Raw genomic sequence first — 23,909 nt, forward strand, 5'->3', positions numbered from 1 at the left:
CTAAAATTTCCACACAATCAGAGCTGTTTTGGAACTGTGTACTCTGGTGAGATGTAACATGGTGAGATTGTTTATGTGTATGAATACATATTTTTGTTAATATTTACAACTATGAAGTCTAAAGACATTATGTGTGTAAATTTGAAGTGGATATATGCACTGGAAGTATATGAAATAACAGGAACAAGAGTGCCCGAATACTTCTTTCCCTTCAATCTGTTTAGCTTAAATTGAACAGATATATCCCTCGTTTTGGCACCCCTAGTATTATCAAAACATTTGGCTTGTGAGTCAAAAAATAGGACAATTTATATCAACTATTTATTGGCAATAAGAAATCGCCTCTTGTGTAAGAAAGTGCTAAGTAATAACTAAATATAAGCAAATGGATAATCTTAATTTACTCTGCACAAATGAAACACTTTTCACATGACTTCAGCAAACATTTACAATCTTACAATAATTTTACATTCATTTTTGATGTATGCTTTACTTCTTCCAAAAAAGTAGTCACGAAAATGGCACATTGTGGATGTAATTTTCCATCTAAACACAAAGACAACAGCATGTTATCCATAGCCTGCACTGACCAATCCAATAACTCATTATTTCTCTGAACGTATTAGAAGTAAAAAATAGAGAGAGACTACGAACACATTTGAGCACACACAAAACCATACACACTAAGCACATTATAGCCTTTTGTGTGCAACGTCTTTCTTCATCATTGGTGTTGAGATGCCACTGGAAACACTCTGGTCAAAACTCTTTAAGTCACACATCACTGGATCCAGTTCCTCACCATTATTTGACAGGTGAGCGAAGGTATGCAACAAACCGGGAAATGTGCCCTGGCCCTCTTGCCTGGCACTTCCAGAGTAAATACTGCCTGGCCTAAGTTCAAATGGTCCTTCAACTGAACCCTGAGGCACTACTTGGGCTGTTTGATTAGGCTGCCAATGACCCAGGCTGTGCTGCTGCAGGCTGCATGTGGTCAAGCACGGCCCTGGTGTCCGAGCGATGGCTGTGTGGGCCTGTGGCCAGGCGGATTAGTCCCTGCAGTCTAGACTGGAAAGAGGCTCATCATGAGGAAAATGTCCTGGAGGTGGTAGAAAGTTGGCTTCAACATCATCACCTTCAGCAAGGTAATCCAAATCAGGAACATGAGTTCTAGAGTACACGTCATTAATGTCAGAGTACATGGAGGGCATTTGCACAAATTCATACTGAAGGAGGCTCTGAAATCCAGGAACCTGAACACCATGCATCCAGTCTGAGGTGTCCCAGTGGTAGTCTGTTAAAACGTTTGACACAGAATTAAGGCAAAATATCACACTATGAAACAAGTAATATGCAATGAACATTGAAACATGATATTGTGAACTTCATCAGTTAGGATTAGTTAACCAGTAGTTAAGATATGCATGCAAAGTTAAAATGATTCAAGCAAAAGAATGCATTGTTTTAACCTGTAAACAAGCCATGGCTCCATCCGCGGGCCCAAATTTTTATTACACACTTCTATAACCTAACAATAGCTCCATTGGTCTGCATTAAAGTCCCTGTAGCTACTGAGTAATAAAGCTTAGTATGTAATATTTCTGGATTGTTAAGGGGTAAACAAAAAAGACATAAATATTCTTGAAAAATTTGATAAATAACTTAATAGATGTTTAAGAAAACCAATGGGGTCTTGATAGTTAGGGCTTATTGCCTATGGACTATGGAGACTGCTCTGACATTTCCATGCAATGACTTTTAAAATCTTGTTAAATCCCATGTTTAGACATCAAGGCACTCTTGGGGTCTGAGGTAGTTAGAATGTGGAACAATGGAGTTCATTCACAAGGAACCATTTAATTTTTGTTGTCAAGGCTTAGTGAGCTTGCTGTGCTAAGCCAATGAAGCATGCAAGGAAATTAGAACTCGTGCAGAAATCACCTCTGGGATTCTGGAGGTCACAAGCCTCATGATAGTCTTTTGACGGAGAGCAAGGAAAAGGTAGGAAAAAAGATTCCTTTTTTACAGTGTTTACAATGCAGGATTTGAAACCACTTACAAACAGGCAAAGCCAGGAAACACACTTTTTATGTTTATGCCTAATGCACTACCCATCATATGAAATGAATAACTTCTCAACCTACTTATTAACAAAGTCCATCCTTGTGGAAGCTTGTAAAAGTAAGAAACGAAGAAATTAGAATGAATGTTTTATTAACAACAACAGAAAAAACAGACTGTTGTGTACAAAATGGATATGATGAGTCAATAAATTGTTGTGCTGTTAAAATACACATGGCATTGCTACTAAATTGCTAGAACAAGCAGTGTTGCACCAATACCGTATTGGCAATGATCTGCAAACATCTGTAACAGTATTCTGAGGGGACGTACTAGCAGCAATAACATTTGCTGCTTCCACTTCAGTTTATTTCCCAATGCCGTTAATTCAAGCTGAGTGTTTTTTGTTTGTGAACACTGAACACTGATTTTACTAAAATAAAATATTTTCAAAAATATCTGTATTTCTAGGCACCTATCGAGTAGTCAGAGTATTGGTATCAGTACTCAGTTTTGGCAGATACTTGATCATCAAGTATCAGTACTGGAAGGAAAAAAGAGGTATTGGTGCATCCCTAATAAAAAGAAAGCTACTGTAAGGGACCAAAGTTGCTTCTATATATTTAAAACATTTAAACAAGGACTGTGCACATGAACAGCTCTACAGAGCACAAGACAAAGGGAAGGACTTCTCTTACACATGGCACTAACAAATTATTAAAGTGACTTGATCACATCATTGAGGTCACGAGGTCACAAATCTCATACACACATTACGGACTATTTAACTAGACGATCTTTATGGCACGAATCTCCGAAACCTTTTCGCCACTTTTTTTTCTCATGTCTATAAATCACACTTACATTCGGCCCTTGTCTGAGTGTGATCTGGGCTTGTGCCCAGATTTAATCCATATGGGAGCTGAAGTGATCACCAAGAGAGCAAAAAATTTATCTTACAATAATTCCTCTGAACTGCAGTCTTGTAAAAGTTTTCACTTACACAGAACCATTTTTATTTCTCACACTAAGCATCACTGGTTAGATTTTCTTCTCTATTCAAATCATTATTAAAAAAACAGTCTGTGAGTGTAAACAAAAGAACTAAGAGGCTACTTACTGTTATCATCCATATATTGGAAAGAATAAGCAAGGCCTTGGGTACTTCCTCTTTCGTTGGCCGTGTCTTCTTTTGACAAGGACGAGTTTGTGTCCCTTGCATTTTCTGGAAAAGAAAAGAAAAAGTTTAGAACTGAGAGCATTAATATTAGTCTTTTTTAATAACTTAGTAAACGTTCACAGACTCACCAAAGAATGTAGACTTACTTTTTACCTTTATGTTATTTGACGAATTCCCTTATCTAGGGCAACTTAACACTGAGGTGTTACAGAGGTAGGCAAATGCAGCGTTAGGAGTCTTGCCCAAGGACTCTTATTGGTAAAGCATGGCGTGCTTGACCAGGGAATCAAACCTCAGTTCATCATGTGTTGGGTGGTGGTGATGCCCACTACACAACACTAACTGCTTCTATTACTTACATTTTATAACTTAAAAATAGTTGATAATAACTTTGCATTGTTTTTTTGTGTAGGATTGTACGATTGTGGCTGTCCATGAAGGTTAAAGGCCTAAAGGGCAATTCCATCATTTTTTTTTTATTTCTGCAAAATAAAATGGTTAAGATATAAACAAAGTTATTCAGAGTGGTTTGATGTGAAATGTTCTGTTCTAGAGACTCTTACTAAATTACAGTTTTACAGTAGTGGTGATGGGAACCAGACATCTGAAGAGTTAAATGCCTCGAAAAGCTTCCTCACAGAAAGTTATTACACAAAATGGTTATATGCTGCCTGATGCCTGAGACACTGTTTTATGATAATTTTGTGAAACGATTTTGACCTAAAATAAGATTTAGTCAAAAATAAAACTTTTTTTTCCAGATTTACCACTATTTTACTATCATCAACATTAAATACAAAAACTCAGAAGACACGTGCCGGTTCACTGGTGGTTTTTGATAGTAAATAAAATGTCTATGTTTGTGTTGTAGACACTGTGACCCCTGGTTTCTATCACCACCACTGTACAGAAATCTGAGTCAGTAAACTTCTCTACAATGAAACATTTCATATTAAACCACTCTGAATGTGTCTCGACCACTGGATTATAAAGAAATTTCGAAAAATATGTGGAATTCCCCTTTACTTAGCAAAATAAGTTAATTTTTGCTGTTTTGGCCTGAATCAACGTTGGCTTACCACCTTCTTCATCCCAGTCTGGCTTTTGTGTGGAGTCACTGTTTGTAGGGGACCATGAGCCTCGGCGCTGGGGCAGGTTGGGTGCTACACTGCATACAGCGACAGACTTTTTTAGGCCAAACGTCACATCTGGAGTAAAGGAGCTTCCATCTATGTCCTTATGGGAGTCTGTATGGATGCTGGGATTATAAGAGAGGGGTTTCACAGGGATCTGTGATGGAGTATCCGGAAAAGTGTCCCTGCGGGGCTGGCAGTCCAGATATGTCCTCTGGATGTAAGCATCTACAGCTCTGTATTTTTCTTTCTCTTGCTCGTCCTTACTAAGATCACATGCTCCTGCACGGATGAGGACAAAGAGCAAGGCCAAAATAAAGATGGCCACCAAAAAAATGAGAATCCCCACCAGCTCAGCCAGGCCGATGTTCCAAGAAGTGGAGATAAACACATTGTGGACCTCATTCTCCATCTCACACAGCCTCCCGCTGAAGCCCGGACTGCAACTGCAGTTGAAGGAGCCATAGGTGTTTACACACCAGCCACCATTTAAGCAAGGCAGACGCAGGCATTCATCCACATCAGTCTGGCATCTGATCAAGACAATAAAGTTAAAGAAATATATTTAATTCAGTATTTATAACCCCATTTCCAAAAAAGTTAGGATGCTATGCAGAATGTAAATAAAAATAGAATGCAATGATATGCAAATCATGTAAACCAAATAAATACATTTAAATAAAAATACTACAAAGACAACATATCAAACGTTGAAACTGAGAAATTTTATTGTTTTTTGAAAAATATGTGCCCATTTTGAATTTGATGCCAACAACATGTTCCGCAAAAATTGGGACAGGGGCATCTTTACCATTGTGTTTCATCACCTCTTCTTTTAACAACACTCTGTAAGCGTTTGGGAACTGAGGAGACCAATTGCTGTAGTTTTGAAAAAGTGAGCTTGTTTCATATAGGATTTCAGCTGCTCAACAGTTCGGGGGCTCATTTGTTGTATTTTCATTTCATAACCCTCCAAATGTTATCAGTGGGTAACAGGTCTGGACTGCAGACAGGCCAGTTTAGCACCTGGACTCTTTTAATATGGAGCAATGCTGTTGTAATGCATGCAGAATGTGGTCTGGCAATGCCTGAAATAAGCAAGGCCTTCCCTGAAAAAGACATCATCTGGATGGCAGCATATGTTGCCAAAACATGTATATATTGCTCAGCATTAATGGTGCCTTCACAGATGTGCATGTCACCCATGCCATGTGTACTAATGCACCCCTATACCATCATGGATACTGGCTTTTGAACTGTGCACTGACAACAAGCTGAGTGGTCTTTAGTTTGGAGAGTGTCCATGATTTCCAACAATTTCAGATGTTGATTTGTTGGACCACAGGACACTTTTCCCCTTCACCTCAGTCCATTTTAAATGAGCTTGGGCCCAGAGAAGGTGGTGGCATTTCTGGATCCTGTTTATATATGAATTCTTCTTTGCATTTTAGAGTTTTAACTTGCATTTGTGGATGGAGCGACAAACTGCGTTCACAGACAATATTTTTCAGAAGTGTACCTGAGCCCATGTAGTGATTTCCACTAGAGAATCATTTCTTCTTTTAATGCAGTGCCGCCTGAGGGCCCAAAGATTACGGCCAGCAAATACTGTTTTTTGGCCTTGTCTGTTGCATACAGAGATTTCTCCAAATTCTCTGAATCTTTTAATGTTATTATGTAACGTAGATGATGAAAAGCAAAAGTCCTTTGCTATTTTACATTGAGAAACGTTATTCTTCAATTGTTGCACTATTTGATCATGGAGTCTTTCACAGAGTGATGAACCCATCCATATCTTTACTTCTGAAAGACTCAGCCTCTCTGGGATGCTCTTTACATACACAGTCATGTTACTGACCTGTTGCCAATTAAACACCAGGTGTTTTATTTAGCATTACTCAACTTTTGTTGCCTTTTGGGCCTTTCGTTGCCCCAGTCCCAACTTTTTTGGAACGTGATGTTGGCATCAAATTCAAAACGCAAAAATTGTTTTTATTTACATTTTGCACAGCGTCCCAACTTTTTTCAAAATGGGGCTGTAAGTTTGCTGCATGTTTTTGCTATGCAACAAATTTTTGTCCATTTTTATATATGTGTAGCAGAAAGACATTCAGTGTCAGAAACCATAGAAGCAATTGTCTTTGCACCAATACCTAACCACTCGATACAGTTTTAGGCAGGTGTAATATGATTTAGGCATGCATGTCAGGTAAATTTGCCTTGTAACTAACAAATGAAAAAAAGCAATCTTTAGACTTGGAGATAGTCAGAACTTACTTGCTAGCTTGATAGTTCAGTTATGCATGCTAGGTTAGCTTTAGCTTGGTCATTAGCTTTTCTTGCTAAGTTTATCTGACTCGGATAGAGAGAGTCCATGGGGAACACATACATCAGCCTTGTGATTGGAAAGGGCAATGCTTATGCAAGTTTTACTTAAGATTAGAACCGCTCAGTTTATACCGAAAGGGTAGCACTTAGGCACGACAAATAGGTCATATACTGAACACTGAAAAGTTATTCATATGACAAACTTTTTCCTTGGAACTTTCCATGAATAGAGTTCAATTTATGTCCCATTACCTTTTTAAAAGCAATAAAGTGACTTTTGTGAGGTTTTTTTTTATTCCTGTGAAAAGTAAAGGGGTCTGAACTTTAACTTGAAATAACATTATTAAAATTTGAATTTACATGACCCACGTAAAGTGTATTCAGCTTTAATATGATGATTTTGGGCTGTCCAACCTCACTGACATTGGATTATGAAATATGTGAAATATATTAATTAATATTTTCCAGTAACATAATAATTACAATGTTATTTGGTTCATTTCCAAGCAATTTAATGTTGAAAGAAATATTTTCTCCATTAATTTATTTAATTTAACAAAAAAAAAAAAGATTTTAACCTCACATTTTGTGCACAACCCTGTTACCAAAACCTGTTCCCCCTTGTAAAAAGGAACATTCTATTTATTGTGATATGTGCAAAAAGTTGCATCATCTTGTTGTTTTCTGCAGAATGACCATGAGACAAGTAAATATACTCAGTCTTATTTCTCAAATTACACACACAAAATTGTTTTGGCTGCATGAGTAAAGCTGGTTCATACAAACTTGTTAGAAAACTTATTCTTAGAAAAAAGGATAAATATTTATATCTTTTAATGTACGTAAACTATATGGTTATTAGTAGTTAGCATGCAACATGTGTACCCTGTGATGCTAACCACTTAAATGATCAACACTGTTAGCCATTTTTTAATTTAAATTTTATATCAGACCTTTTTCAAATATTTTTAAATGAAAATAAAATGAAAATGACTTAAAATTAATATTTCAATGAAAAGATTTTTGATTAAAACAGTTTTTCAACCTTCTCTACTGCTCTATGTTGTATACTTTATATATTTTTTTAACTGCACTAATGTGATGACTAATGGGGAATATGATCTCCGTGTTCAACATTACATGCTTCAGCCCTGTTACCTGGGTTTCATCCCTTTTATTCAGTCATTTTTGTTATTTATTTGTCATTTAGGTTATCTAGTTATATACAGCTAACTGTATTGACGGCCTGGGGTGGGAGAATAACATTCTCTGAATGCTAAGTACTTACTTTGATTAATATTTTGTTGAAAACCACCAAAGAAAAAAGTTCATTTTTAAAGGGTTTTGAGGCTTGACATGAACTCTATTCACAGAAAGTGCAACAGAGCAAGATAATATAATTAGAATGAAAATTGATATAGGTTCCCTGGGAATTTAATTTCAAAATACAGTGCATCTTATTCTGTCAAACACATAATTTGCAGACATTTAAATAACATCTAAAATCCAAAGATCTAAAGACACAGTGAAGGGGGAGTGTAATGAAATGTAAATGAGATATTGATACAGACCTTTCTCCTTTGAACCCAGGTTCACATTCACAGACAGGCCCATCCAGGCTGTCAATACAATGCCCACCATTTCTGCAGGGGTTCTCCTTGCAGTATGGACCTACCTCGCATCTTTAGTGACACAGACATTATTGATCAAAAACCTGTAGTGTAATCAGGCACACAATGATGCTCAGTGTGTATAATTCATTTACTCAGAAATGTACTGTACCTCTGACCAGTGTACTGTCCTCTGCAGCGGCAGTAGTAGTCCTCATTATTTTGTATACAGGTTCCTCCATACAGACAGGGGTTGGAAAAACAGGGGCTGATACTGAGCTCACAGTGATCTCCCACAAATAAACTATTACATCTGCAATAATAGCCTGCAAAAAGAGAAGCATTTAGTCGTCTTAGCAATGGCTTCAACAGACAGTATACATGAAGAGTCTCAGGCTAAGAAAACTGTTTAACATGGTTTATGAGGAATATGTGAGTTTTTGCTTGTAAAAGCACTACATAAGAGCACTGCCAAACGTCCAGAGACCACCCTTCATTTATTTAATTTCCAGTGAAGACAGCCAGTAAATCATAAGTTATTCATTTTTCAGGACATATTTCTGAGGATTAGATATAAGATAATCCACTTGCACGTGGAAGAGGAAAGTCAAAAGAAAATAAGTGAAAAATACATTTGTTTCTAAAAATATAATAATAAAGAGAAAATGTGACTCTGAGTCAAGAACAAGAGTTAAGTCATCCTGGAAAGGATTTATTAGGTCCTCAAACAATAAATTTTATTTAAACATATACAACAGTGTTTTTCAACCTGTGGGCTACTGCCCCCAGTGGGCTGTGATGGTACTGCATTTTTATGTAAAATTAATTACAAAACTAATATTTAACCAAACATCATAAATATGACAAATATTGTTGATTATATTTGCAAAAATAAAACATTATATAGAGCTCACTGATTATTCTGGAAAAATGTTAGCTAATTATGTTTATATTTTTAGGGCGTACAAACTGAAACGAAAGAAATACAGCAGTGAATATGTAACACTGAGCTTCACCTGCATGAGAACTGAAAACGAGTAACTACAGCTGTTTGCTCAGGGGTCTTTTCAAATGAACCTTAAAAACCAACAACTTACACCAATTTACAACATAGCAAATAGGTATCTGAACCTGGAGATTTTAGGCAGAACTGTGTTTGTAGCTTTACCTCACTTCAGCCTGACATTCAGCATTCGGTAGCTGCCAAATCAGCCTTCTCATTAAGTAAATCAGAAAAAGACAATCTGATCGATTAAATCCGTGGCTGTTTGTGTGGGCTGTGAATTGCAAAAGTTTGGGTATCCCTGATGCCGAGAAAGGACTGTTTTATTCTGTTTATGAGTGCAAATGAGGTCAAGACTAAGACAAGACCAAACCACTAGTTTATGTTCTTGAGATTGGTGTCAAGACTGAGTCGGATTCAAGTACTACAACACTACCTGGTAGACCACCAAAACTCTGTTGAACAGCACTTAAAACATTCATCTCTGAGAGAGAGAAGAAAATCAAACTGCACTCTTGCTTCACATCTGAAAAAATCCACAGGTGTTTCTGTCCATCCTTCTACTGTGAGAAGAACTCAATGCCATGAATGTGAAATAATGTGTAGCTGTCAAGAAGCCATTACTGAGAAATGAAAAAAAAGGAGAAAATCTGCAAATGCAAATGGACTGACCACCCTGGAGTCCAGTCATCAAAGGAAAAAGAGTGGACAAAATACTAAAAAAATTGCTGTTATATTTAGTGATATTATATTTAATCAGATTTAATCAGCGTGATTTCCATGTACATGTTTCCTTTTTTTATTTTGGCTGGAAATGAAATACATGAAAGACAGTCTTTGCACAGTATTATATTATACAATACTATATTGAATATATGGGCTTACTGTAACATTAGAATGAATACAAATAAACACTAATGCAATAAAAAGCGACACGATTCTTTTTTAAATCTTGTCTTTTTAAAGAAAGTTAGATAGTGTGAGATGTGAAAAGTGAAAAGTGAAAAGTGCATGAGTTTGATTGTTAATGCTCCTAGATGCATTTGAGAATTCAATGTTGTATAGTGGTTTACTCTTACACTACTATTTTGATCAATGTTTGTGGAGCTCAGTCTACCTCCACTGGGCCTCTGAGAGCAGCTTCCTCCATTGAGGCAGGGGTTGCTTGTGCAGTCCTGGCCTGGGGTTGAGCTCATGCCACAGCCCGGAGTCACTCCTACCGTGTCCTCAACCACAACCCCTGAGAGGCTTTCTGACTGCAGGAACAGACTCTGTCCATTAAACAGCACTGTGTCCATACAACCCTGCAGGCTGCCAGAGAGAGGCAGGCTGCGCCTCGGCCTGGAGCCCAACAGGCCTGCGCGTCCGCCCAGGATCACCTGCTTATCCATGCCAAGGCAGGGCAGCGCGCCAGGTGAAACACCCGATGCAGAGTGGAGGTGGTCCAGGACCAGCCTGGCACGGTTATCCTTTAACTCCAGTTTCACTGAGTGCCACTCACCATCATTCACCTCAACGCTGTGGACGGACATGGTGGCAAGCCCACTCCCACAGTCAAACTGACACTGCAGCCTGCCTCCTATCACCTGCAGGCCAGAGAGAAATCAGCACAGCATGGGCATTTGGGAAATACTGGGAAAAATTAAAGCAGAAAAAGTTACAGCACATTTCATATACACATATCTTTTTTCCAATATGTTAAAGTCAGCAAATGCGTAGAGACTGTGCACTAAAATTTGAAGAAAAATGCCATATTTAAGTTTGTGCCCTGTAGACGATCAACAAATCATGTAATCTGACCACAGGTTTTCAAACCTTTGCAAACAACTGTATGTAAATTAGCTTGGTTCTGATTGGCTGCCCTATGTTGTGCCTCATTCAAAAAGTAATCCAGGCTGAAATGTACAAAAAAGTATTAAATTCAATTTGAATTCAGTATTAAATTGAAATTTTCAGGGACACTAGAAAAAATCTTGGATATGTGGATCCTTTTGAAGACTGTGAATGTGCTTCCCGACAGCCAGGAACAGCACAAGGTTTAATTGTTTTCCCCATGTATTTTACTCCAATACCTTTGCAGACACTTTTTGTCATTTCACCATGAATAACTGGCTAAACTGCTGTCGGCTGAATATCCTGTTTTATATAACTGTGCTCATGGTTGCGACATCACAACCATGGTGAATTTAAAACAGTATCTTTTGGAAGCTTACTTTATATGGACTCCATGGACTGGGAGATCAATATTTTATTGAAAAAAGCATGGTAAGTTTACCTTTTTCTTATATGAGCTCTTTAATATTGGAAAAGGTTTACTACATTTGACCAAAGTCTAGAAAGCAGGCTTTGTCTGTTGTTGATGTCTAGAAAGCAGGCCTTGTGTGTTCCTGATGTCTAGAAAGCAGGGTTTGTGTGTTGTTGATGTCCAAAAAGCAGGCTTTGTGTGTTGTTGATTGTCTGTGTTTTTTCATACCTCCAGAAGGATGTAACCTCTTCCTTTCATAAACATCACTGTTCCATGGCTGGAAAAAGTTTTTAACCTCAGAGAAAACTTCATTTCTACTCTAGTGCTCCTCCTCAGATGATACTTGATATAGCTGTTCTCACTGAATGTCATTATTGCTCCTCCTACAACACAAACCACATGAGACAAAAGCGGAGTGATACTCTGTATTCTTGGTAAGCTTGTCCAAAACCTTTACCAATACAACTAGTTTAAAATGATACATACATGCTTTCATATGTCAGTGAAAAAGTAGGAAAAGTATCTCTTTTCTGTTGTCCTTTTTTAATTTAGGCATGGAGGTGAAAACAACTGGATTAAGATAAATGCTGAAAATCAGTTTGTTTTTTTCTATTTTTTTTCAAAATAATGCTCTTTCAGCTACATTTAACAATACATTTTATCTACTGTTAAGTAAATTCATTCTACATCATTTATAATGCATAATTCAGCAAATATCTACAGATAATTAACACATTTAGGACATTTTGCAGCTTTAATTATTCACATGAATACACATTTTACTTATGCCAAGATTAATAGATATTATAAGATTCTAAAGATTATTTCAATCAGCGTTGCCCAAAGTGAGACCAGTGGGCCAGAGATGGCCTTCAAGAAAGTTTGAATTGGAGAAGGCCAAAAAGTTGCCCTAACTCCCCCTACCCCCTCACGCATTAAGAGAATAAACACTTCTGTTTTTTTTCTTTCAAGATTTGATTTCCATATGCATTTCGCAACAAAACACAGAGTCCAATGTTATAAAACAAAACTTGTAAAATTCTAGAAGTCTATGACTCTTAACACCACAGTCTAACACCACGCATCACTAACCACAATGCAGATGTAACAACACATATGTAGCTGCCAGTTTTAAGCTAATGACAGAAACAGATGATTTGTAAAGAAGCCATCGCAGTATTTAAAGAATACAACATTCATCAACAGTATTAAAAGCACACACGCTTCAAATGTTTTCACATACACTCTTAGAAAAAAGGCATGAAACTGTCACTGGGGCAGTACCCCTGTTGTCCCTGGGGTGGTATAAACAAAGGTACGTCTCAGTACCTGCAGTCAGGGAACATAATTGTACCATAATCCATTGGATTATTGGAAAAACTTATTTAAGGTGCACAATTGGACCTTAAAACCACTTGTGTACAATGGAAGGTACATTTACATTGTTTGTACCTTGATAAATGAAAAATGTACCTGCAGAGAATCTTTATTTCTAACAGTGTAGTGGAATACTGACCAAGTGTGAAAAATGTAAGGCTAACAAGCTTTTGTCTGTTTGGCCCTCCGCCCAACATTGTCATCACACTTTGGCCACCTGAGACAGAAAGTTTGTGCACCCTGTTGTAGAGGACATGCACACATCCTGCCACAGACTTAAATGACAGCTGCAGGTGAGTGAAAGACTGAATGAGTTCCACTGAATGAACTTCAGTCATCTCCTCAGTGATTAACACTTAAACACCTCATGCATTCTATTTAAGCCAAAGCTGTCATGTTTGACACCCATTATTTAAATACCTACTTAGCTTAATTACTCATGTAAGAGCTGTACTGCGTAACAAGTAAAGCTGCAAATCATGTATGATCAAACGAGTGGCGTATTATTTCACTTAATGAGTCACTGGGACACTGCACTCACTTCGTAAGTGTCTGCAAATTGTTATTGATTAGTTAATTTCTCTCTATAACTCTGCACCTGCAGTATCTGGATCAAGGAGCCTTTTTTTCATGGTACTCATGAATAAAGATGCTTTAATTTACCTGAGCATTTTTCATTTTTGCCCCATGGACAAACGCAGCGATATTTCTTCTCTCCTTGAAGAGACACACAACGATAACCATCGGGACAAGGGTTACTGGCACAACCTTGAATCTGTTCAGGGCATTTTCCATCTAAAACAAACAAGAGAGAAAGAAAATACAGCAATACAGACACAGCATAGGTGAGGTTGGACCTTTGCACCCCTAATACAGATACAATAACATACAACAATAACCTGTACCTTTGCAGAGGCAGCTGGGAGTGATGTGGTGATGAGGAGTGATGTAGCTCACTCTGGCCGTGCTGTACACCACCATGCTGCTGGAGTCCAGGGTCACCACTTGCCTGCACAAGTGGTCTGGACACTCTGCTTTAGAGCAGTGACGGGTCATAACCCTCAGCACTCTTAGGCCACTCAGCTCCTGTAGAGCTGCCCTGGAGGTGTTGAGGTTCTGCAGGAGGAGCTCCAGGGAAGAGCCAGCAATTCCCGATTTCTCCAATAACATCAGCACATCCAGATCACCATCAGGCTCCACGGGTTGCAGGCTGAGGATCTGCATGTCGCTTCTGTAGGCAGATTTCATCATTTTGAGGCTCAAGGCAAAGATAAGAACAAGAACAACTAATACAGTAATGCACATACATATAAGATGAAAAATAATTTGCTTCATAAATAGAAGAGTTGTAGATGGTATGAAAGCCATCAGAGAGACAATGCCAACCGTAGTCTAATTCTGCAGGATCCTCAGACTAAGTAGGGTTCGGGTGTCTGGTACCACAGGTCTCTCAATGCCTGTTGTCACAGTCATCCCTTTAATTTGAAAGAAACTACTGTTTTATGGTCCTTTATTCATTTCATAACATGTACGCACTGTAGTGGTGGCTATTAAGGCAATACAGTGCATTTAATCCTTTATTAGTTTATGTTTTATATCAGTTCTCAGAATATTAGTCATAGAATATAATTTTGTCACTGCTTTAACAGTACTGAAAATATTCCCTATATTCATCTTGGCGCAATGCCATCAAAGAACCACTTTAGGTTCTTTGGAGAACCATTTTTTGTGATTCAGATGTGAATATGAATAACATTTTTAAAGTTTAAAGAGCCTCCACATGATGTAAAGGTTCTAGGAAGAAGCCTTCAAGAGGAATTACACTGATTTGTAAAAATGTCAGCATGATTAAATGGTTGATGTAAACCAAGTCACTCAGAGCAGTTTGATGTCAAACGCTCTAGCCTAGAGAAACTTTACTGTTTTATTTACAGTGGAGAATTACATGCAGGACAGTGTAAGGCAAAATATTTTGCCATAGAAATCATATTTTTTCAGGTTTACCATTGTTTCACCATCAACAATATTGCATATAAAAGCTCAGACACCTGTAGAGGTTTTGGGTAGAAAATAAAATGGCTATATTTGCATTGTAGTCATGACCCCTGGTTCCTATCACCACCACTGTAAAGAAATCTAAGTTGGTAAGTTTCTTTACAATAAACCATTTCAAACCATATCAAACCACTCTGAATGGCTCTGAATGAATCTCAACCACTGAATTGTAGATATTTTGAAAAATCAGAGGAATTTCCGTTTAAAGGTAAAGAAGCTTTATATCATGTGAAGACACAAATCTCATTTTCAAACATGTTTCTTTAGGGCAGTAAAAGTGGTTCTTCTCTGCCATCCATCAAAGAACACTTTGTGGCCCTTTATTTAAGAGAGAAGCAAACAGGACTAAAACATTTAGTTAACAAAGTTAATTAGCAGTCGTTTGTATAAAAAAGTGTTGATTATAGAAAAATGTGCATTGATGTGTTGTTTAATTAAAAACAAGTGTTCTATAATCATTCAGAATGTTTATATGATACACAGGAGCGCTGTGACAGACTGCAATACACTAAAAGAAGTGTTGGGGGCGATATTGTGCTGTCTATTAAAGAAACACTGGTCACACAGATGGAAAAAATGGGCGCTGTGACGGGCCAAGGTTAAACAAAACAGCAGGATGGTTTGGTCAGTTAATCAACTAATAGTCCATAGATTAATTGTTTATAGATAACTAATAGCTGATAGATTAATCAACTATGGAGTCGTCAGTTGCAGGCCTAATAGTATTTTTTAGGGTTTTACATTTTGTCATATGCTATTTAACATCAATTTTCTTTTTATCTTGGTTGTATTTGTATGAGACCCTGGGTTCTTTGGGGTCCTAGGTGGCTGCCTACCTCTGTCTAGTGTAAGGTCCAGCCCTGCTGTGGACGCTTCGGATTGCTCTCTGGAAGTTCCTCCAGTGCTCCTGGATGAAATCCTCAGCAGTGATGCCAGCAAAGCGCACAGACACGGAACCGTCTAGCATCTGCTGAGTGACCTGCCACACATGCACCGTGATACTGGCTGAGGAAGAGAAGCGCCCATCGCTGACCGACACATTGAGCGGGTAGCGGCCCACGTCCAGCCCCCGCCGGGCCAGCAGCCGGCCATCAGAGCCAGATACAGAGATCAGGTCATGGCCTGGAGGCTGCAGGGTGTATGTGAGCGTATCATACTTGTCCGGATCAGTGGCGTGGACTCTTCCCAGAATGCCTCCTGCAGGGTACTCCTCTCCTGGGACCAGAATGAACACTTCCTGAGGAAGTACAGATGGAGGATACAAACTGGTCTGTGCCACACGAATGCTAAGAAGGGTGGATGACTGGAGAGGAGGTTTCCCACTGTCAGAGACCTGACAATAAACAGAAAATACTGGTATATAAAACATATAAACCAGTGCTCTATATACAGTCACAAGCAAAATGATGGACACCCCTGTTCAAATTCCAAAGCTTTGTAAAACACATTTTAATGCACAATCACTGTTTAATTGGTGAATTTGACACATTGGAAAAAAGAAAACATAAAATGTGGCCTATGCAAAATTTATAGCACAAAACTTATGGCTCTGCATATGTGTTTATACAGAATGACAGACTGGACACGTCTTTATGAGACCCAGTCAGAGTGTAATTCAAACAGTGTCTAAAAGTAAACTGATGGAAACACATTGTGTTGATGTAATATATTTTATTCATGTAGAAATTATGCACAAATTCAAATCAGGTAAAAACAGTGCATCAAATAAATAGGAGCTGTACTCTAAGATCTGCAGAAAAATGTCATATTTAAGTGGGTATGTATTATTTTTACTTAGAAAATCAACAAAACATATAATTTGACTGCCGGTGTTCAAAGTTTTGCATATGACTGTAAATAATAACATCAACATGCAGGGCAAATGCAAATATGACACAGATCAATGACCACCCTACATGCCTAAAACATGCCTCTGTTTTTGTGTGTTTGTGCTACTGTAAGCACATGTACAGTGGGGTCCAAAAGTTTGGAATGAAAAAAAATACATGACAGATAACTGATGAAGAAATATTTAAGATTCTGCACTATTTCTAGGTCACTATTAAACTTTATATGAAAGGCCTTTGTACAAAAAGGTCAGACTGTTTGTTTGAAGCACATGTTCAGTCTCCTCTCAGGTGAGTTTGATCTTTTGCACAAACTTGTGGATGTCTGGACTTGTCCATGCCAGCTCAAGCAAAACAGGGGCATACCAAATCCTAAGAAAACCTGAAATGCATGTCAATATTTCCAAGATTCTACTTTTCACTCACATTGTTATGCTGATAACATAATTTACAATGAACAACTTTTGTATTTTCACATTTTCACAAGTGGTCTCATACATTTGGACCCCACTGTAGGTGTATTTTGGCTGGACTTGTGGATCTTGTGAGGTGTAATCATGGACAGATTATGTTATATTGTGAAAATTAAATGAAGGTCCTTGATTAGATGGGTTAAGGGTAAATTAAAGATTGGGAGAGCCTGTAGGATATATCAGGAATATTTGTCAGGTTCAGAGCATACAGCAAACAAAACAACATATCTATAGGCACCAGTGCATCATTAGAAGGCTCACTGTTTTTTCCAGCGTTTTCCAACCTTGAAAGCAGTGCCAAAGTTTGGACACAACCTAAAACCGTACTGTATGTTCCACTTTACAACACAGAACAATGCATTGTACTGTAAGGCTCTGTGTATGTGTTTTAACATTAAAACAGACAAGACCCATCTTAATGAGACCCCCTCCAATGTGTAATTTGAACACTGTCTAAAAGTGAGTTATCTAAAAGTTGTAATAAAAGTGTTCATGTATTCTATTTTATATGTGAAATTATGCACACATTTGAATAAAAAAAAAAGTTAATGCATCACTTTATTTTCTTTATTAAGCAGCGTAATGTTGGGATTCTTAAACTTGCAGGTCATTGTATTTTTTCAACAGGAGAGGGCGCTCTGGAGATGTAAATCTTAGTTTGAAAAGAAACCCACTCAGCATTTCATAAAGCAGAATTTCTCACATTCTGTGTGCACTCACAGAAAAAAGGTACTAAACTTGTCACTGGGGTGGTACCCTCAAGGTTACATTTTCAGTACCTGAATCTAGGGAACATAATTTATGAAGCTGTATTGACTCCACATACAGTCTTGTCTCCAGGCTTTTTATTTTATTGTTCTGTTTTACAACATTAGTGTATGAAAAGGTACCTGTACACTACCCTTTTTTCTGACAGTGTAGTAGCTTTCAGAGGCATTAAAAGCTTTGACTTCTGGTTCCTGTCACCACCACTGTAAACAATTCTGACTTGGTGATTTTCTCCAGAATGGAGTTTCTCTGAATGCCTTTGTTTACACTGCAATAATTTAACTATGCAGAAATTTTGAAAAATCAGTGGAATTCCCCTTTAAGCCTAAAGGCAAGTCTGTCTGAGCTGAGAGACATTCTTATTGGACAATCCTCAACTTTGGGCTTAATTTATCTGGCTCACTGCTTTGTGAAATACTCCCTTGGTCCAATAAATGGCATTGTTGTTGTTGGTGGTGGTGGTTTGGACAAAGGATTAAAGGCTAGAATGAAGCAATGTTATGTATTTTGTGCCACTTACAAGAGATTTTTGTAACTCCAGATGATTCTGTGCTTGTTTTAATGTTGAAATATATGCAATCTCAAATAAAAATATCAGGCTGAAAATCTCACCCCCCCAAAAAATCACATTCTGCACTGTTAAACAGCAAACAGACGTGTCCTCACCTGGACGTGGAGGACGTACTGATCCTTTTCTGAACTCCTCAGCGATGTTGTGGTCCTAATGATTCCCTGCCGGTCTATGCTGAAGGATTTTCCCTCGTTGCCCTTCAAGATGCTGTAGGAGAAAGGGGGGCCATTTTGGGGGGCATCTCTGTCCGTCACACTCAGCTGGAGGACAGAGGCCCCTGCAGGCAGGCTCTCCTGAGAAAGAGAGATAGAAAGAAAGAAAAACTCATTCAAATAAGCCAGGAGGGATCGTCACATCCACTCTTGCTGAAAGCTCAGTCACTCATGGACTGCGGAGAATAGAGCAGTTTGTCAGCTTCAATTTGGCCCATTCGCTATGACAGCATGGCTGTACCTGGATGATGAGGCTGTAGTTAGCTTGCGAGAAGACAGGTGGATTATCGTTCACATCAGCCACTGTCATGTTGATTGCTGCGCTGCTGGATTTGGGGGGATTTCCGCTGTCGGAGGCCAGAACGGTGAGCTTGTACCCACCAACCTAATTTAAACAAAGACGGAAAAAAGAACTTAACTGGACTCATCCTCAGCTAAGTAAAACACAGTTAAGACTTCAAACAGTTCAAAGACTAGTCTGTCTCAAAGTGAGTCAGTGCTTGTCTTTATTAGAAGGCAAGGAGAAAGGAAAGTTACTCTCCAGAGAGTTTGGAAAGCTTTACCTTTTCTCTGTCTAATTGACGAGCCACTTTCAGTACACCGCTGACCACGTCTATGATGAACGGACTGTCCTGGTTTCCATCCACAATGGAATAATGGATGCGGTTGTTTGAAGGCCCATCAAAGTCATTCGCCATTACCTAAAAAAGATTAGTGAACATCATTACAGTGCATATAAACAACACTATATAAAGCTGCTGTAATTATGTAGTTCTGACCACACATTTTAACTGGTCAGAAGTGCAGAACAAATCAGTTTAGGTACACCGATTTCACAATACAGTATGTATTTCTATTTTCGCATCATGACACGACACATTTTCGATACAGAAGGCAAAAAGGGTAATCTTCACAAACATGACAAATTCTAGGACCTAGCTTGAAAAATATGATGTCTGGTTGAATAATTAAAAATAAACCTGAATGATACATCTGAACTCATGTAAACTGATGTTTAGTAACATTTTCCAGTTTATATTACCAAGTTCTCATTACAAGAAGACAGTACGATTTGATGTTAAATCTGTAAATAATGTTTTTTTTTGTGTGTTTGTCTTTTTTTATCATAATCAAGAAACTGTTGTCATATTTAAAGCTAATAATTGAAACATATATTTCACAAAGTATCATAATTCACAATTTTATCTCATTATCGCAACACAGTGATAACATTTGAGGTTTTCTCTTTAATTGTGCTGCATCACGCAGTTTTCATTCACTTACTTTACAAGGTGTATAGAAGAAAAACATTAAGTAAAAAGTAAAAAATAAAGATATTCAACAGATAAAAGTAATACAAACCTGTATTGCTCATAAAAGAAAATAAATATCAATAATGAGAAACAGTAGTGACCCGTTGAGGTGTTAATATGCGCATTGTAACACCAGCACCCCTATTAGGTTCTATTATATCACTGTCACATGATGAGTTAAGAGCACTCACAGTTAGCACAGAGCAGCCAGGCTGGGAGTCTTCACTGACTACAGCTGAGTAGAGCTCCTGGCTGAATACAGGACTGTTGTCATTGACGTCTGTGAGGTGGACGGTAACAGTGGCTGTGTCGCTCAGACTCTCCTGGCCTCCAGCAATGGCCTTCACTGTCAGGTAGTGCTCTCGGGCTGCCTCGTAATCCAGCGGAGCAATCACAAAGATGTTGCCTGGAGACAGAGAGAGGGTACTGGCCATAATTCCAGACACTTGACTCCTCTTGTGACGATAAATATGATGAGTGTGTGAAGTTTGTGGGACAGGCAGGAAGACGTGGGTGTGTGAGTACTGATTTCCCCACAAGATGTCCCCACAATAACAGAGAAACGTGAAAAAACTGACACTGCAAGGACATCTGTCTAGTCCTCATGACAATTTTTTCTATCAATTATTCAACAAGAGAGCCATCCTTTAACTAACACTCCATTGAAAATCTATTGAATGAGACTGAACTTGAAGATGTGTGTGATTAAATGGGCTGTTATATTAAATCTAACCCTAAACCTAACCCTAACCTCAAAGCAAAACCTACACCTATTCCTAGACCAAACCCTAACCTTAATGTTGTTGATAATCAACTGAGTAACAGCACCAGAAAGTTTTTTAATGACATAAGTATCTGTAGATCATCTATAGGGGACCGTCCAAATAAAGGGTGACCCAAAACTTTATGAGTCTTTTTTTAAAACGTGTTGCTGGCATCAAACTCAAAATGGGCTCAATACTCAAAAAATTCTCAGTTTAAACATTTGGTTTGTTGTCTTTGTACTATTTTCAATTAAATATAGGGTTTAAATAATTTGCACATCATTGTATTCTGTTTTTATCTATATTTTGCACAGCATCACAACTGTTTTGGAAATAGGGTTGTAATAAATTATTGCAAACTGACAAGGAAAACATTTCTTAAAATACCTCAGTGTTCCTAGGCTTGTGACCAGCAGTATATATTACTAATATTTGGACACTTTAATGATTTAACAATTGGTAAAAATTGGTAAAATTGGAGAAGAATTCCAACCAGACTACACAGAAAGACCAAAAGTCTGGGGCTGTTTTTCTTACAGTGATGTCAGTGAGCTTTTGCTCATTGATGGGATCATTACCTCAGAGGTGTATAAAGGCATTTTGGATGCAAACCTGCAGAAGTCTGCAAAGAATCAGACCTAACAATAATGATCTGAGACACACCGGCTGCCTTTTCACAGAACACTCTGTCAGAATTACACTGACAGTCCTAGAACAGTCGATTTAAAATGATTAAAACTTTGTTTGACTTTTTCTTCCTAACACAATGAACTCAATACATTATGACACACATGCTCAAACACTTTTTGAGGCCACTGTATGTGCATGTATAAACCAGTGTGTTGGTACCTGTTTGGGAATCGATGCTGAAGGCTCCCTGCTCGTTGCCACTGGTGATGGAGTATCTGGTCTGGGCTTTAGCCTGTGCATCACTGCTAGCAGCAAAGACACTCAGAAGCAGGGTCCCCACGGCAACATCTTCAGGAACCATGGAAACGTAGTCCCTGTGCTCGAACACCGGAGGGCGGTGATTAGCGTCCAGTACAGTCACCTCCACAGAGCTAAGAGTGGAGAGCGTCCGTGGGGAGCCGTGGTCTGCGGCACGCACTCGCAACCTATACACAGCCATCACCTGCCTGCTCAGAGGCTTCACCAAGCTGATGATTCCAGACTGCTCCTCAATAGAAAACAGGCCTCCAGCAGAGTCTTCAAGCGAATAACTGATCTTACTGTTCAAGCCTAAAAAACAAACGTCAATAAGAATCTTTATAAGAATTTGCAGTTATCGTCACTGATAACAACAGCATGATGTTATATGACATCAATACATCACTTGTAGCTTGTTGTTGAAAGTGCAGATTGTCAACTTTCAATTGATACGTTTGTGTAGGAGAGGAGATATTTTATCCTGATTTGAATTTGATGAAAAGTTGTTATTTTTGCTTGTGATCAAAACAAACAGAAAAAAGACTTAAGTGTAGGCTCGAACCTGTCTATACAGAATGTAAATCAAATATGAATGGAATTCACTGCATACCTTACCCTTGAAAAACAAAAGTAATAACACACATCTTATAAGGTTAAAAAAGGTACTATAATTAAGGGCCTGTAATATTTATGCTGGCGTTCATTTAATAGTATCCACATTTTTAGAAACACCTACCTTGACTGCAAAGTCATTAGGCTCAATTCATTCAGCTGTCAACTGAGAAATTTCAGCAGGACAAATCAGAAATTGGGCTGGACAGCTGACCAGCACTAACAACTTGGTGTGCAGTGAAGTAATGAACATACGGCCAAAAATGTGTACTCTACCATAAACTTAATTAGATGCAAAACAGATCACACTGCTATTTTTTTGCTAACTAAACTTACTGGCCACTTTATTAGGAATGACTACCTTATTGGTCAACTATATATACAGACAATTACAGACTGTAGCCCTGTTGTCATGCACAATTTGTCAACTCCATCCATCATTGGTCAGTTTATGACCACAGGACTTTGTTTTCACTTGTACAGATTTTATTTGGGTGGTGGATCATTCTCAGCAGAGCAGTGACATTGACATGGTACTGCAGGGGTTCCCAAACTAGGGGTTGCTATTTTTACAAATGGGGTCATGGGAGAAACTGACATTCTCCTGTTTTTTTCTTTCTTTACCATTTTCAAAACTCAGAAGTCACATGTATGTGCACATGTAATGCTACAACACAATATTAGTGTTGTAGCATTGCAACCCCTGGTTCCAATTACCACCACTGTAAAGAAATCATCAGTATGTTTCCATATAATGCAGCATTTTGTATCAAAGCACTCTAAATGACTTTCGATGATTGAGTTATACAGAAATTTTGAAAAGCTGGTGGAATTCCTCTTTAAAAGGCATTTATAGACCACTCGTATGGAAAATCTTTTTTCATAGGTCATTTGCCCAAAAAGTTTACGAACCCCTGCTGTTCTTCTGTGTTGCTGTTCTTTTTAAACATATCAGTGACACTGCTAGTTTGAGGGTGGTCCAGCACTCACAAATAGCCACTAGACTAGAGGACAAGAGGTTGGCAAACACAAATTGTGCCTCAACAGATAGTTTCTAACTGTACACCAGTAAAGGTAGGAGTTTCAAATGAAGTGGTCAGTTAGTGTAGTTGGGATAAAAAATAGTGGTCTGTTTTCTTCTAATTAACAGTTTATGGTCAAGTACACACTTCTGGCCATACGTTTATTTCTTCACTGCAGTCCAAGTTGTTAGTGTTGCTCAGCTGTCCAGCTCAATTTTGTCTGACTGGTTTCTTCTGCTGAAATTTCTCTGTTGACAGCTGAATGAATTGAGCCTAATCACTTAGCAATCTCCAGTTCCATCAAGCAACATTCATAAATAAACGCTGTTCATTTTAATCCACTCTAAACTGGCATAAATGAGCAAGAAGAATAAGGCCGTGATTAGAGATATCCGCCCGGGCAGTTGT

The 23,909-nt window shown here is 38.3% G+C and overlaps 1 protein-coding gene across 1 annotated transcript in view; it reads right to left on the bottom strand.

The window, feature by feature from the left end:
• Window positions 1–666: 666 nt before the first annotated feature.
• fat1b (FAT atypical cadherin 1b) overlaps window positions 667–23,909 on the bottom strand; it is a 56,528-nt gene continuing 33,285 nt past the window's right edge. The window contains exons 14-28 of the mRNA XM_036568668.1: window positions 21,790–22,179; window positions 20,368–20,582; window positions 19,427–19,564; window positions 19,105–19,248; window positions 18,747–18,944; window positions 15,829–16,325; window positions 13,843–14,168; window positions 13,601–13,732; window positions 11,789–11,943; window positions 10,433–10,901; window positions 8,485–8,638; window positions 8,274–8,384; window positions 4,321–4,907; window positions 3,182–3,286; window positions 667–1,294 (exon numbers count right to left, since the gene is read on the bottom strand). Of these exons, the coding sequence (XP_036424561.1) occupies window positions 1,050–1,294; window positions 3,182–3,286; window positions 4,321–4,907; window positions 8,274–8,384; window positions 8,485–8,638; window positions 10,433–10,901; window positions 11,789–11,943; window positions 13,601–13,732; window positions 13,843–14,168; window positions 15,829–16,325; window positions 18,747–18,944; window positions 19,105–19,248; window positions 19,427–19,564; window positions 20,368–20,582; window positions 21,790–22,179 (3,866 nt within the window). The 3' untranslated portion in view covers window positions 667–1,049. The remainder of the gene's footprint in view (window positions 1,295–3,181; window positions 3,287–4,320; window positions 4,908–8,273; window positions 8,385–8,484; window positions 8,639–10,432; window positions 10,902–11,788; window positions 11,944–13,600; window positions 13,733–13,842; window positions 14,169–15,828; window positions 16,326–18,746; window positions 18,945–19,104; window positions 19,249–19,426; window positions 19,565–20,367; window positions 20,583–21,789; window positions 22,180–23,909) is intronic.

Source organism: Colossoma macropomum, unplaced genomic scaffold (genome assembly GCF_904425465.1).
Source record: "Colossoma macropomum unplaced genomic scaffold, Colossoma_macropomum, whole genome shotgun sequence".
In the NCBI taxonomy this organism is placed as follows: Eukaryota; Metazoa; Chordata; class Actinopteri; order Characiformes; family Serrasalmidae; genus Colossoma; species Colossoma macropomum.